The sequence below is a fragment of the Myxocyprinus asiaticus genome, chromosome 38 (genome assembly GCF_019703515.2).
Source record: "Myxocyprinus asiaticus isolate MX2 ecotype Aquarium Trade chromosome 38, UBuf_Myxa_2, whole genome shotgun sequence".
Lineage (NCBI taxonomy): Eukaryota > Metazoa > Chordata > Actinopteri > Cypriniformes > Catostomidae > Myxocyprinus > Myxocyprinus asiaticus.
Genome location: NC_059381.1, coordinates 39102055 through 39119395, shown reverse-complemented (window position 1 = coordinate 39119395; position 17341 = coordinate 39102055). Strand labels below are relative to the sequence as shown.

General features: G+C 36.7%; 1 protein-coding gene across 1 annotated transcript in view; it reads right to left on the bottom strand.

Annotated features, from left to right (window-relative positions):
• The window catches only part of LOC127429129 (follistatin-related protein 4-like), a 503881-nt gene that overhangs the window by 455022 nt on the left and 31518 nt on the right, over nt 1-17341 (bottom strand). Inside the window, exon 3 of the mRNA XM_051677965.1 lies at nt 9916-9952. Coding sequence (XP_051533925.1) covers nt 9916-9952 — 37 coding nt within the window. The remainder of the gene's footprint in view (nt 1-9915; nt 9953-17341) is intronic.

Below are 17341 nucleotides of genomic sequence, written 5' to 3'. Positions count from 1 at the left end.
TACACTGTGGTCTAAAACCCCAGAGCTTTATGTGTAATAGCCAAATTAACTGATTTTATTCCAGCAAAAAAAAAAAAATGGTTTATTAAAAAACAGTTCGGTAAAATGCTATTGACATTATTGGCAGTAATGGTGAACACTTAGACATGTGGACATGTGCAGTTAAATTTATATGGTACCTTATTCCATTGTTAATGTAAGCTAAGGTATATGCATCAGATACATTTCCTTGTAGGAATTAGAATATCCTAATGGAGGAGGGGACTATTCACACCTACAGCAGACACCTACACCCCAAGACCCCGTATTATCACACCTACACTTGTAATGTAAGTGTGGCTAATAATAAACTAGAGTGTGTACCTTTAATTTCTTAAAGTTGTTATGGCTTTCAATGTGAATTATGTCATTTTTTAAGCTATGAAGATATATGCATAATGTATTCTGATCACTTTATCACATTTAGGCCTACCTCAAAAATATAGGCCTTCCCTCCCCCAATTCCTCGTTGACTCCCACAAAGGATAGATGTGTTTGATGTGAAACAAAAGAATCATGAATGGGGCAGTTTGAAGCTAAACCTTTTAAGAATTTGAGATTTAAGTAATCCATTTGTGGCAGGACAACCATTATAAAAAGTAACACTTTATGCCCACAGCAATGTGTGTAAAAAATTTTTTAATTATATGATAAAATGCATTTAAGATGCACTAAAATTAACTTTGGTTTATGAATTCATTGCATTTGTTGTAACAATACATTTACTTAAATATGATAGTGTCACATACCTTTACAAACATCAATTAGGCTGCATACCATTACATATCAATTCAACCTAGGCAAATTTTAAACCAGAAATGTACATAAATATTTCAAAGTGCATCACAAATTTTTAAGTAATTACATTTTTAAGTGCTTTGTATTTTAGACATTTAACAATTTAACAATATAGCAACAATTTTTCCACGTGTATAGGCTGTTTTTTTTTTTTTTTTTTTTTTTTTTACTTTTAGAAAGAATTTTCGAAGCAAAATAAAATAGAAACATTTGGACTGCTTGAATCAAAAACGCCAGTAGTCTGCACCGACAATGTCATTTAGCGATGACTTGAAACGTTTCGGAAGTTAAAGGTGGACTCAGTAATTCTAATCCAATAATTACACTTTTTGTCAAATTCTGCAAATATCTCCTAACAGTCTGCTAGCTGTCCGTTCTGTTGGCAGGCTAGAAAAAAAAATCTAGTATTTGTACACAGCCCAGTCTCTGTAAATAGGACAAAAACAAAGTGGATCAGACTGATCCACACAACACTACTCCAGCCAGTTAGCAACAGGGGGTGGTTCTTGTGCGTGCACAGGATAGGGGGTGGGGGCAGAGCTAGAGCGAAATTTATTAGAAGAGCGACGGCAAATCTGGCTAATGCAAACTTTCTAAACTCCATGCAGGACAAATGGCTGAGAAACAGGCCAAGACTAATATAAACCTAAAAAGGATTATGATAAATCGAGGGCTAGGAGCCGCGTCAACTTCGGCGAGGCTTTTAAGCGGTGGAGCGACCTCCGAGAGGTAAAAGGCTTGAAGATGGATGCAGAAGTTGCTCTTTTTCTTCTCAATAGGTGGGTAACATACATTTTGTTATGTTTCACTGAACCCATATATGCTGTTGTTGTGATGTTAGATTTAGTAGCAGGAGAGTTGTGAGTGTCTGGAGCTGGTGTGTGTAAAACCATCTCGTCTTCCCTGCAAGTTATCTTAGCAGGAACAACTTACTGTAGCAACAGTTTGCTAACCCTCTACATAGCTAATGTTATGTACATTACTTGCTGTGTTGTTGTTTGCTCCAATCGTCTAATGGTATTTGTCCGCACAATGTTTGCAAAGGGTTTTATAGCCACGAAGAACTGTTACTCTCGTTCCCATTGCAATGCGCGTTCATGAATTTGGGGGGCAGAGCTTCCAAAGGAGCACCTAAGGGAGGGGTGTGTTTGTTTTGGCAGCTGAGTGCATCTTTAAGATAAAATCCAGTGGAGAGAGTCTTCTTCACAAGTTTGAGGACGTATCTTATTTCCACCAAATCATCTCGGCGCTGGCTTGTTCAGAGTTTGATTGTATGATTATTGATTTGAATGTGAATGGATAGGCCTATAATTAAAAAAAGGAATGCTACAAACTTGTGATCTTGTTTTCAGTGCTACCATTATGTATAGCCCATGCTTTAATTCAAGAACTGTTCTATTTAATATTTGTTTTAAAATGTGAAATTATTTCATAAATGAAGACATTCTCCATATCCATGATCACATGAACGCAGCGATCGGCCGAAACCACTCAAGCAATGTAAGATGAATTCATCCACAGCCACTAATCTAAAGTCAGCCTTTCACTTCTCACTAGTTATTAAGGGTTGAATTTGAGGTGGGGAAGCTGATCCTAGACCAGCAGTTACAAGCCAGCATTTTCCCACAGTGATAAACAGAAATACCTTTATTAAAAATTTCACACATCCCCGTCAACCATGGCCAGCCACACGCTTCTGAGCCTTAAACAAATAAACCAGGTTTAAAATGAATCACTTTAAAATATTTAATTCCAAGCAAAAAATATTTGAAATTCGAAATATTATCCTACAAAACTGTATGCTTAACATCCAAGCAAGAAACATTACGCAAGTTACAGTGTCTGACATGCCTATGTGAAAAAAAAGAAAGAAAGATATTTGAAATATCCCTCCATTTCAAAATACTTTAGCCTATATCTTTTATTTGTAATATGCTCAGATTTTTGGAAATATTCCACAGCCTGAGAGGTCTCAGACACAAAAATATTAATCTATTCTACAATATGATCATTGACAGCTGATCCTCCACACGCATGATTACTGTAGCTGCCAAGCGCCTCTTTTATTCATGTTAGCTACAATAACTAGTTCTGCAAGCCACATGAGATATACTGTAAATCAGGGTATCTCAACGACTGGGTAGCGACTCAAAAGTGGATCGTGGATCATTGTCTGCTGGGTCACGAGATCTTTTCTGTCATGAGTACAAGTTACCAATTAGAAGGATGGAACTGTACATTTGCAATGTTTGGGGCTACAGTGACCTCTATTGTCAAATCGTGTAAATATCACCAGGTTAACGTAAATGACTGTAAGAGGCTGCATTTCTCTGATGTTAATTATTAGCTGTCCAATCACAATAATCCATCAATGCTACGAATCGTTCTTTTTGGACAAGATCTCTTATGACTTAGCATTGCATGCGCTAGCTCCATGCATTATCATGCTAGTCTGAATGCAATCCAATCTCTGGACATCATCATTTCAGAGCAGCATTCCCAAGTAGGGTTACCACCCATTCCGTAATATTTAAAGATGAAATGATGCATCTCTTATTGAATCAGTACGGAATGCGATTTGTCCCATATTTAAGCTGGTCCGGTGGCGTCACCGCAAAATCGTTCAAGATCATTAATTTAACATTGATATTCGTTGAAAATTGTGCCTACGGTGAATAAGGGACCATCTGAAAAGTCCTCATATTGTGCTAAAACTGTGGAGGGTGTGGTAAGGGACCATCTGAAAACTTCAGCCAGCAGCACCAAAGCTACATTGTATAATACTGAGCTGTAGATATTAGGCCGTTATATTATATTCATATAAACATAACTAGATTAATTAAGTACCAATTAATTTATTCCACCAACCCCCTTGGTGGGTCATGGATGACGGGCATTAAAAAAAAAAAATTGAGTCGCAGTGGGCAAAAGGTTGAGAAACCTTGCTGTAATGCACCCACAAAGAGATAACATTGGACTCCCATGTGCCACCTGGTGGATATTTTGAGAAACGTAACAAATGTATTTAAATTCTTAGAAGCCCGTCTGTGTGGTGCTGCACGATTTCATGTGATGGTTTGTATGACAGCGCATGAAAAAACACACATTCTCAAAGGCCACATCTGTATTTAGACTAAATAAGTGCCTGAGAAAATACATATGTGTAGCTTGCAGTATGTGTCGCATATGTTTTATGTCTACTTCACATGGGTGGAAAGAGTACTGAAAAATAATACACAAGTAAAAGTACTGTTACTTCTTAAAAAATATAGTTTGAGTAGAGTAAAAGTACCTGTCCTAAAAACTACTCAAGTAAAAGAGTAGCTCATTTAAAAGTACTCATGAGTAGTGAGTACTGAGTACTGAGTTGCGAAAGCTATGCCCCTTTAAAATAAAAACTCGATGCTACAATTTTAAAATGTAGCACACATACCGTAATTTACATTCCTTTCTATGGCTGTTTGCCAATATAGATATTTTATAGGTGTTTGTGATTGACAACTTTTAAAATACATCACTTATCTATGATACTGTAAACACTACAGGAATCTGATTTAAAAATAAATAAAAGGGCGACATGATTACAGAAATGAAAAGATGAAAAAGTTATTTTCAATATCATAATGTATGAAACAATTACATTAAAATCAGTTTATGTGTAGTGTCTAAATTTTCCTTAATGCCGACTGAGAAAGTTATTGTTGCGCATAAAACATATTCAAAACAATGCAAGGAATGCAATAAAAAATAAATAAAAAAAAAACACTAAAAAAGCAGGGTCGCTTGGCGCGTCATGTCCCGCACAATAGAGGTGGTAGAGCAGTTGTTTGGTACAGGGGCCACATTGGGCTTTAAAGTAATAATTCACACAAAAATGAAAAATCTCTCATCATTTAGTCACCCTTATGCCATCCCGGATGTGTATGACTTTCTTCAGCAGAACACAAATTAAGATTTTTAGATGAATATCTCAGCTATTTTGGTCCATACAATGCAAGTGAATTGGTGCCAAAATTTGTAAGCTCCAAAAATCACAAAAAAAAAGTAGCCTAATCCATGTGACTCCAGTGGTTAAATCCATGTCTTCAGAAGAAATATGATAGGTTGGGTGAGAAACAGATCAATATTTAAGTCCATTTTTACTATAAATTCTCCTCCCTGCTCAGACAACCTCCACTTTAACTTTCTTCTTCTTTTGTTTTTGGTGAGTCACATTCTTCATGCATATCACCATCTACTGGGCAGGAAGAAGAATTTCTAGCAAACATTTACTTAAATATTGATCTTTTTTTCACACACACTTATCATATCATGGATTTAACCACTGGAGTCATATGGATTACTTCTGTGCTGCCTTTATGTGCTTTTTGGAGCATCAACATTTTGGCATCCATTCACTTGTATTGTATGGACCTACAGAGCTGAAATATTCTTCTAAAAAATTTAATTTGTGTTCTGAAGAAAGAGAGTCATACACATATGGGATGACATAAGGGTGAGTAAATGATAAGAGAATTTTGATTTCTGAGTGAACTATTTCTTTAAGTAGTACATAGGGGGGCCACATTGTCCTCCTTTTGAGATACAGTGTTCCACATTGATTCAGTTCTTGTATCTTTTAAGCCAAGCAATAGTTGTGTTCTCATTCTAATGTATGATGCACAATTTTCTGAAGTTTGTGACTGGTGGAATGTTCTGCCTGAAGTATTGCTCTACAAAGGCTGATACTTTTCTATCAGGCATTAGAAAAAACTTGATGAAGGCTAAGCATAATTATAATTACAAATTACCACAATCTCTACATCAGGGGTCGGTATTATAAAAAAACTAAAAAAAAACTAACAATATTATAAAAAAATATTATTATTAAAAATGTCTGTTTTATTCTATTACATTAATCATTTTAAAGCCACTCAAGTTATTCAGCCAAAAGTAGTGAGTGGTTTTCTCATTTCGTTGTTATTGTTGTTTAATTAATAGCCTTTATATGACACAGCCTACTAGACAGTGCTCAATTCGGATACATGTACACTTCAAGTCTGACATTTTGAGGCAAATACACTTTTTGTCCCACTGTTTACGTTCACTTTAGACCAAACCAACTGCGTTTACATTAATGCCTCACCAAGATGGCATTGGAGGAATTATAAAGTGTATTTGATCGTTTAGGCGCATTAGCGCACAAATATTAGCTGCCTGTCAATCAAAAGGCACACAGCTACAGACGTCAGGAAATAAAAAGTCAATCTTTTATATTTTATCTAGATCAACCAACCAGTGGTTGTCTTGCTATCGCGATCGATGTAATGAACTCCCATGGTCTAGATGTAGAACATAGACTAAGTATAGAAAATTACTCAAAAGTTTATCATCGATATCGAGGACATCTCTTTTTTTTCAGATAGATTGTTTTATCGCCCAGCCCTATTGATAACATTGCCTTAATCTCTCACATCAACCCAATAATCTCAGTGATAGATTTACAGGCTGCATTACAGACACACAGAATCTAGTTAGCAGAAATATAAAATTTACCTCAATATGTTTCTTCAAATTAGAGGCAGGATTAATGCTGATATCTGGCTTGAGCAAGTTAAACTCACATGACACAGTCAAGAAATTGGCCTTTTTCACCGTGAAAAGCCCTTTCAGGTGTGGCCGTGGATGTTCAGGTGTTGAACTGTGCTTGAGGCATCCTCCATATCCATAACAGTTGGCGCCAGATCTACAGCTGCCGTTCAAGTTTTTTACGTGTGATTTGATTTGATGGGAGTCACGAGACTCTCCCTAGCCAATCATGTTGATAGATAAAAATAAAATCAGGACAGGGAAGTAGGAACACAGACGGTGGGAAAATAGCACATTAAAAGTACAGTTACAGCACTTAAAATGTACTCAAGTAAAAGTATACAATTTTAAAACTACTTAAAAAAGTACAATTACTGGAAAAAACTACTTAATTACAGTAACGTGAGTATTTGTAATTCGTTACTTTACACCCCTGCTAGTTCAATATGTTCTGACAGCCAGTTGTGTCTCATAAAATTGCAGCGTGGAAGTTAGGAACTCTGTTCTGTCATTTGTTGCATCATCTCTGATATATGAGAAATAAAACAACATTTTCAAAAACCCTCAGTTCATTACACTGTGTTCTCACTACTCCAAAGCTCTTCCATGGCCCAGACATGCAACAAAACCTAGGTGCTTCGCCTTATCGAATTCCCTTCCAATTAGTGCATGAACAGGGCTTTTTAATGGGGTTCGTCTTATGATATTGTTTCATTTGTGACAGTAACAAACCTCTTATTAAGATTTCATGTGGATTCAAGGCCAAATTAAACATGATGCTTCAAGCGCTGAATAGGAGAGATTTGATTGTGCATTTTGTCTGCTACAAAAAGGCTCTTTCTTGCAATATTTCTTCCTGTCTTTCTCGCTGAGTGACCTTTTCAACGATGAGGCGTGCTGCCTGTGGCACGTTATTTATTTATGATTTGTGTGGAAGCCAAAAGACTGCTCGCCCTGTTTGCAATGATATCGTCTGGTCATCCACTCAAATGGGTGAGTGGTTGGTTAGATGCGTGGTGTTCAAAAAACTGGGCCAGTCTGATTAATGTCACACACTGGTGAGATGCACAAACATGGCAACAAAAAGGCCTCTTTGCAAGGGAGGGAAAATGAGATAACAGTTCACATACTGTGATACGCAGATGCGCACACATAGAAGACCGTATTGTGATTGTCAGCATGCAAAGAAAAGCCATTGCATGGTTTGCTATGTTTAGTCCAGTCAGTGAATAATTAGTCTCCAGGGAGATATCAGCACATCATTTACATATTGCTGGAGAAGCTGTCTATTTACACTATAAAGGATGGGAACCTTTTTTTTCAAAGTGATTTACCTTACATGGCCATTTTGATCTGTTACATTCGGCCACATGTAAATCCGTAAATTTAATTTCCTTATTTTCTTACAAATTACAAAATCTGAATCCAGAGTAAACATACACTTTTCACACCTTCTTTAAATGTATGCTCATTTACGATCTATTAAATTTTGAATGCTAATGCTGATTTTATATATTAACATTGAGATAGCCCCTCTAAGAGAATAAATACAAAAGAATGTGAAACGACAAGTGTGGGAGACTGGGGGCAACACAAATTTTAGCAATAACAAATAAACTTGAGTGATGACGATTACTCTGCACATGCTCAGTAGAGTGCAAAAAAGAAGTGTGCTTGTTTCAAATTTTCTACAAAACAACAACAGGCTTTTAGATAAAATAAAAAATGTCAAATGTCAAAAATGTAAATACAAAATTTTGGTATCACTTAGTTAAGAGTTTATGAAGAGGTTCATTAATGGCCATTAAGTAATTTACAAATGTGTTATAAATCATTTATATGCAGTTATAGCAACATGCATAAATAAGGCAACTTGTATCCAATACATGCCAAATAGTGAGCAATTTAACATACATGTTATAAATGCTTAATAAATACAGTTATTCATACTTATATTAATACAAAACATAAAATTCCTTAATTCATGATTTGTCATAATGCATTAAAAATAGGCTATTATACTGAGATTAAAAGGTGCGATTATGTCATTTTGCTACAGTGTATTTTGTGTTTATATTCATGACTGTAATGTCTTGACTCGTGATGTCACTTTCTTTGTCACGTAGATGTCAAAAGAATGGTGCTACTCTGAGTGCTGTCCCAACTTAACTAGTCCTAGTTACCTAAACTCCTCTGCAAAAACACTTTTCAGATATTAATGCTCATTCACAGCATATATTACCAGTAAACCATACTGAATTTTAGGTACGTAGGTTTGTAATGTTGGCGACTCCTTAATAAATGCTTCACATGTGTCCACTTTACAATGAGGTACATTTTTAGTTATTAATATTGAATAAGTGTTTTATAATGTGAGGTAAAATGGCTCACTATTTGGTAGGTAGCATGAAAGTCACCCTTTTTATGCATGTTGTTATAACTTCATATTAATGATGTATAACGCATTTGTAAATTAATTATTAGTACCTAGTTAAAGACTGGTAGTACTTGACCCACTAGCAGATCCATATATTTTAGAGAACATTATTTAATTTTCTTCAAATATTATGAGGTCCCACTTTTGCTTTAAACACACATTATTTCTGACAGCTAAAATAATTAGTACAATGTAAAGGTGAAAACTATATTCAGAAATATTAATAGGTATTAAAGCAAAAATAATATTACTTTAAGTTGTGGTTTTATGTTTCAGTGGATTGACAATTTATTTTTCAAGTGTTACAATTGACTCCAGCTACTGTTACAATTGCCCTGTAATGTATTAAATATGATATTATGATCTTGTCTTTCTCATTATAAGTCTAATGTTACAATTATTTTTGGCACATATACATGTTTCTTACAGCATAAAATGGAAAATAGATTAGAAGAAGTCTGTGAGCTGTGAAGGAACATTTTTTGGTCTCCCCTAATCAAGAGCTGTTTTACAAAAATATATTTTGTCAAATTGAAAAAGCAAGCTCTCAGAAAATTATTTCATTCACATTAAACTATCTCAAAGATATGCAAAGGTTTTTCTTGGCCTATTTATGATTTGGCAATATCGAACCACACTTTGATAACAATCAAGACTGATCACACTGGGATCACACTTAGTTGTAAAATCATTCAGAACTAACATGCCAATTTCTTGTGTGACTATGTTGAACAATACGTTAGTCAAAAGCAAAAGCACTAGCTCCAGAGACAGATTCACACAAGTGATGTGTGGAACAGTGCTAGCCTGTTTTCAAACAATTTACTGCACACAGGAGCAAAATACAATTTCACCAACATTCAACATTTGCTTAAATTAAAGATCCAGATTCTAATGCCTTTACTCAGTGTAAACAGCATTCTACCATTTTTAAAAGCTGATTAAAAAAAGTAAGTAGGATAATAAAAAAAAAAAAAATAAATAAAAAAAAAGAAAATCATGCCTGATAAACCACAGTGCATGAAGAACAGCAACAAATGTACATGCATGTATTGAGCTGAGTTTGGACTTACATTGGTTGATTGTTTTTTTTTCATCTGGTCCATATTGCTGCAAAACAAAAATGGAACAAATTAAAGATACACTTCATAAATAACAGAGGAGCCTTATTTCATGAACAAACAGAGAGTCTGAAAACATTAGAAAGCTTCGCTGATTTGGTAAGTGGTACAGTACAGCTAATAATATTCCAGTCATTGCAATAGCAAATGTAAACAACCTCAAAATCATGGACATCACTTTGTTTTAAAAGAGTCTTAAGGGCCATTTGATAAGTAAATAGTCTATGTGATATAAATGTGCTAACATGAACGTTTGACTTTTTTTTAAATAACTTCTACATTTTGTAAGGTAGTGGATAAATGCATGGATCAGCAGATCTTTGTAAATGATGACTTGCTGATCTAGAGGTAATTTTACTTGCAAACTTGTTATTTTAATAAACCAAGATTCCATATTTGCAGTAGTGAATGCATCACTGTAAACAATTTAAAAATGCTTGAGGAACCATTGTTTTATGTTAATTTATTTTTCTTTTATAAACAATTTTAGCATTAAATCCAATTTGTTGTCTTCATTTTGTGCAACATGTCGTGACCACATACATCTCAAATGGGTCCTAAAAATCCATAGGATTAAGAACTGAAAAACTTGGGGACCTGGGTAGCTCAGTGAATAAAGACGCTGACTACCACTCCTGGAGTCATGAGTTCGAATCCAGGGCATGCTGAGTGACTCCAGCTAGGGAGGGTAGAGTCACATGGGGTAACCTCCTCGTGGTCGCTATAATGTGGTTCTCACTCTCGGTGGGGCGTGTGGTGAGTTGTGCGTGGATGCCGCGGAGAATAGCGTGAAACCTCCACACACACTATGTCTCCGCGGTAATGCGCTCAACAAGCCGCCTGATAAGATGTGCAGATTCATGGTCTCAGATGCAGAGGCAACTGAGATTTGTCCTCCGCCACCCAGATTGAGGCGAGTCACTACACCACCATGAGGACTTAGAGCACATTGTGAATTGGGCATTCCAAATTGGGGAGAAAAAACAACAACTGAAAAACTTAGTTTGAATAGATCTTCAAAGTAGCTTTAAATACACTACTTGCATGGCGAGCCCATGCGGAGTAATCAGGGTTTAAGAGCACAATGGTGCACAGCTAAATTTACAGTTTTTTAGTTTGTCTTACTTTCATTTAGACCTACACCATTTGCTGTAGCAGCCCAGTTCTTTAGGTTAATTCTTGCTAACTGTCTTTCAAGAATTTCAGATGCTTTGGGTATGTAAATGTAGGATCTGACCCAGTCCTGGCTGACAATGTACTATGACAAACTGAGTATTCAAAGCCAAGTCAAAGTTAGTTAATTGTTTTGTGTGTTCGATAATTTATATTACTTTGAGTATTAGAAGCAACTACAAAACAGCTTAAATGTTAAGACATTCAGCCAATGTCATTCGAGCATGCAGAACTTATAAATGGGATAATCATGCAGCTACTATTCTTGGCCTTTGGTAAAAAAAGTTTATAGCATAAAGGTACATTTCAGATTTATTTTTTATTTTTTTTTATTTTATTTATTTATTTATTTTTTGTTGTGTTGTGTGAATTAATCAAACTGAGAACATGTAAAATGAAAATAAGTATATCATCTGTTGGTACATTTTCTTTCAACATTTCAACTCAAAGTAGTGTTTAAGTTCTTTAAGAATTTGAAAACACTGAACCCCTTAGTTATCACGCAGTAAATTTCAGCCTGACCTCATGCAAATGAAATGACTGTGGCAAAATATTTTGCAAAATGATATTAAGTGGTTCATTATGCTTAACTTGGCAGTTCTGAGGTGAAATACCCACTGTGCTGCGCTAAAAGAGGGTTGAATGTTCTACTGATAACCCTAACCCTAAGGTTAATGCTTTATCGAGTTTCAAATCACCTACACGATGACGTCATTAAAAGCAAACGTGAGATGAAAAACAACAACCACATCATTTTGTGGTGCTTCTATGACACTTTTGGCTCACGTGTCGATTTGCATGCTCTTCAGGTGTAAAGTGGTTACTCAGAGAGTGTGGGGTGTTAGAATCCAACAGCAGTATTTATTTAACAAAGATAGAAAATACACAACAATACAGTACAACATATCAAAGTCACGATAGAGAACAATAACTTAAAACAACCTGACCAACTATACAGCCATAAATAGGCAAGACCAGACAATGAACAATGGAAACATGAGGGCTTAAATACACATGAAGCTAATGACAAACTAGACACACCTGGGCAAGGTAATTACAGGAAACAGGAACAAGGGAAACAGGAAAACATAAGACAATCAAAATAAGACTCCATATAACAAAAGTACAAGCACATAAAAGACAACATAGACATTAAGGTCTGTCGGGACCGACAGGGGAGTGAGGCCAGGCAGGACTAACATGAATTTGTACGTGGCGGCCAAGACAATGGACTCTAGAAGGGCGAAGGTCTCAGGAGGGGAGTTGTGGATGGCCTCTATGGCCATGACCAAAAACAGGGAAACGGCCTCCTTAGCCATGACAGGAAATTAGGGACAACTTAAGTGGTCGGTTAAGAGACGGCCTCTTTGGCTGTGCCTGGGCTAGATGAGGCACAGGTCCTCTCCTCTTCCTAGCACGGCAGGATGATACAACTGTCTTGGGACCACCAAAGATGGGACCACCGAAGCTGGGACCACTGGGACCACCGGCCAGATACCTCTAGGACAACTGAACCAGGAACCTCTGGGACCACCAAAACAGGAACCTCTGGGACAACCAAAGCTGAGACATCTGAACCACAGAAGCTTGGACCACCAAATAAAGAACCTCTGGAACCACCGAAGCTGGGACCACCAGGCCAGGAACGCCTCTGCTCCTCCTCCTCCTTCTCCTCCTCCACCTCTTGAGACCAGCAAGAAGAGAGGTGAAGTGAGCGCTGGGCGCCACAAGGGGAGTAGTGCAGTGTACCACTGTGTAAGAGGAGAAGCTGAGCTGTAGAGCATAGTCAATGCACTGCTCCTGGCAGACATGATTTAATAGGCTCGTTGAGACCAAATCGAAATAGGTCTTTTAAGACGATATTACCCCAGTCAACACAGTTCGCAAGGACACAGAACAGCTCATTTTACTCCACTATGGAGTCTTCTTCCTGCCTAAGGTACAGGAATTCTACTGCTGGATCCATCTTAAATTGGTCTGGTCTTCTGCTACATGATTACTCAGAGAGAGTGGGGTGTTAGGATCCAAATGCAGTATATATTAAACAAAGATAGCACAACAATACACAACAATACAGTGAAATATGTCATAATAGAGAACAATAACTTAAACAACCTGACCAACGTTAGCACACCTGGAGCGCAGAAGAAAGCTATGGGCTGAAAGGTTTGCTTGCTAGTCTGTTTTTAACTCACTGCACATTGCACATTTTCACTATGCAAGTTTAAAATATATATATATATATATATATATATATATATATATATATATATATATATATATATATATTCAGTCTGATAGTCATTCATTGTGCGGACAGCATCTTTTTGTGATATGTAAAAGTGAATAAAAGTCATTAGCCTAGTTTCCATCCACTTTTCGCGCTGTTTTGTTATCGATAAAGTGAAAATGCGTAAAACATTTGTTACAAAATTTGCTGTCTTCTGCCTGTTTCCATTCAAATGGCTTTTTATCAATACAAATGGTGTGCGTGATGACGTCATGCCTAAAAAAACACTTTGTCGCATAAGTTTGGTTTATCGCAAAATAAATCTGCCCATAAGCCGTTTCCATACAGAAATGTGTTTATCGCTAATTGTGTACCTTTCACCTCCCAAATGTCCCTAATGTTTTTTCCTCCAAAGTTTTGGTAAAATGGGGAGCGTACTGAAACAATTCATTGAAATTAGCCAGCTTACTGTCATTTTAATTTCACAGATAAATGCAATCAGAAGATGAGGAATTGCAATCTAAAAAGGAACAGTTGCCCTTTTGATAGGACTGTAATATTGGTCCTGATGATGCACCTATAACAGTTTGCCTCCGGTTCCAACCCGAAAGTGAATCGTCATGGCCCTGTTCAAGCTGGCAACCTGCACTAAGTAGTGGGGGAAACTTTCAGTCTTAGTGTAAGGACCATCCATCGATGTGTATATGCTGTATGCACAACTATTAAAGAAAAATTTATGCAGTGTAATATCAGGGTTTACATATGATACATTCCTGATTTTCAATAGGCTATTTTGAACAATCATCTAAAGCATTGCCATCAAAACTGCATTATGTCCTGCATATTTGTCCAGCTACTTTTAAAGACCACTGAACTTGATTGTCATCTAAAATTAATTTTAGCGTCAAAATTCAATTTACATTTTCTGAAGAAGCTCAGCAAATGCGATCAATTTACCTTTAAAGAACCAATATTTTGTTTTCTGTGGTGATTACCACCAAATCCACATTTATTTTATAGGGCTCTCAATCGATAAAAAAAATTTAATCAAATTAATTGCATGGCATGGCCATTAATTAATCGTAGTTAATCGCATATATAAATATTTGCGGAGAAACCCCTCAAATAACAATAACTTTATATATAATGATGAAATAGTTATATTTACATAATTACAAATTAAATATATATACTGCATTATAAAAAAATAATTCAGATAATTAAAATGCATTACATTATTGTGGCAGCTGAGCAAAGCATTGATAATTGGCTTTAGGATCCAAATTATTGTTTATTTCCAAATTACTGAACATAAGCCAATCATTGGCCTACAGTTCACAGCAATCTATTTTGAAATTTATTAACAGGGCTTTTCTAAGGAGACGTCAATGTGCACCTACATCAGACGTGCGCATTTGGAGCATCTCACTTAGGTTGCGTTGCATCATAAACATACCATTTTACGTTGCTGTGTTACGTTAAACATAGTTTGAAACTTAGGAAAAACATGTCTTGAGATCCCTGCCTTCGGATTTACGCTTCATCAAGTGTTTGAACACAAAAACGAGTCCTCATTTTGTGCTGTCTGCAATCAGGTGAGTGTGGTTTGTTCTCTGTGTAAGCTGAGTGTTGCCTATACAGCTGGAGCTTTGCTTACTACCCCCTGGAGAAAACAGGTGGTACTTCAAGCTTGAATTGCTCTGATGGTAGGAATATTCCTTATTATGGTACGAAACATGATTGTGTTAATTTAACGCATTATTTTTAAAAAATATAATTATAGAAACAAATGCACTGAATTAATGCGTTAAAATCGACAGCCCTAGTAATTTACTCAAATGGCCTGATGACACAGTTCCTTTTGTCAATGCATTGGAGAGATGAATAGTAATATATTTTTTTTCTTCAAATTAAGGTACTAATAAAGTGCAATAAAATATACATCAAAACAATATACTAAACCACCAGAAAATATCCCGATAGCCAACTTGTCTAAATCACACAAAACAAACAAAAAAAAAAACACACAACCCTCCAGACATTCGATAACTGCATGTCGCTTTATTCTCGAGACCGGAAACAACTAAAGTGCACCCATTAAGAGGGCTTAAGAATATCAAGTGAGGGACCATTTCAATATAAACAATGATTACATTCACTGCAAACACTGTACGACATTACAAAAAGCACCATGAACATCCGTCCTGTTAGAGGTCTGGGCCTCGTTTCCCAGAAGCATCGGAAGCCTAAGTAGATCACAGTATCCATCTTATGATTCACCTTAGTTTTGCAGCCTGTTTCCCAAAAGCATCGTAACTTAAGTAGTACTTGTCAATTAACGAGTGCTCTGGAGTACTCGTACAGCACTAACAACACATGTAAAGACTGACAAAGTAACCAGTGGAAACAAGGGCTTAAATACACATGAGCAAACAAGGAAACGAGGAACACCTGGGGAAAACAATCAGGGGAAAACCAATCATAAAATGAAACAGGGAATATGTGACGGAGCCCAAAGACGCAGGTTTTGGCCCGGGGTTCCCACCATAATCCGCTGTATAAAGGGAACCGCAAAGTTCCAGAGCCTTCTCCACATATTCGCCGAGCGTCCAGTGAGGATCAGCCAGAGGCATCAGTTCCCTCAGTGCACTATTCAGACCAGCCCGGAAGAAAACCACCAGAGAGCGGTCTGGATAGTGCACTACATTTGCCAGCTTTAGAAACTCACGGACGGTCCCCATGCTGAAGCAGCAGAATTCTGACGGCCACTAGATCAATTTTTAGGTCAGTCTTTTTGTGACAAGGCAGACGAGGAATGAGGATCTAAATGCAGCTTTAATGAAAAACAAAAGACAAACAAAGTAACTCAGAATGGCACAGGCACAGGCACAGGCACAGGCACAGGCACAGGCACAGGCACAGGCACAGGCACAGGCACAGGCACAGGCACAGGCACAGGCACAGGCACAGGCACAGGCACAGGCACAGAACAACACATGTAAAGACTGACAAGGTAACCAGGGGAAACAAGGGCTTAAATACACATGAGCAAACAAGGAAATGAGGAACACCTGGGGAAAACAATCAGGGGAAAACCAATCATAAAATGAAACTACAAAAGGACTACAAACTAACAGGAAACAGGAACTAAACAAGAATTTCAACATAAAAGTCAACACAAAAACAGGGAATATGTGACATCTCCAACTCCAAAACTCCACTAATTGCACAGAACTACCATGTGTTCAATGATGTGCTGTTCTTAATTTGTTCATATTAGCAGTGTCCATAAAATTTATGCAGTTTAAAGAGACATTACTTTAAATTACACAGAAAAAAATACTAACTAAAAAAAAAAAAAAAAAAATGTTGTTTGGAGTCTTCTGTGTTTTGTATTATTAATAAAAATTAATCAATTATTTAGCTAAGCAACATTCGCCACCCTTGAATGAGTCTGTGCCCCACATTGGCCACCCCAGTCAAAAAAGTCTGGACACGCCACTGGTTGTATGGGTCTTTTTTGTCATCAAGGAGCCTGACCCAGTACCCATCTATAGTCACCCAGTCCCCATTCACTTTCATTATAGGAAAAAGAGCAGCCAGAATGTTCTTAAAGGTTCTGGGAGAGAACGCAACTGTCTGATCTAGTCACCCAGCTTTTTTTAATTTTTATTAACTAATGCAATTAACAGCATCAGAGATTCTCATGATTGCTCGTAACAAAATGCACAAATAAATTATACGCTGTTTTGTAAGCTCACAATACATTACTCAGAAAAACACTGGTGATTTTTTTTTCCTCTGTAATTTAATGTGCAAATAAATGTTAAGCCGTACTCTGTATTGAAAATATGTGTATGCTTTTTTATATTTTCAATAATTTTTGAGACTTACTCAGAGAAATTGATATACAAATATAAGTGCTTAGATCAGTTAACACATACACTTAAGGTTGGAGTGATGGATCGATTGATA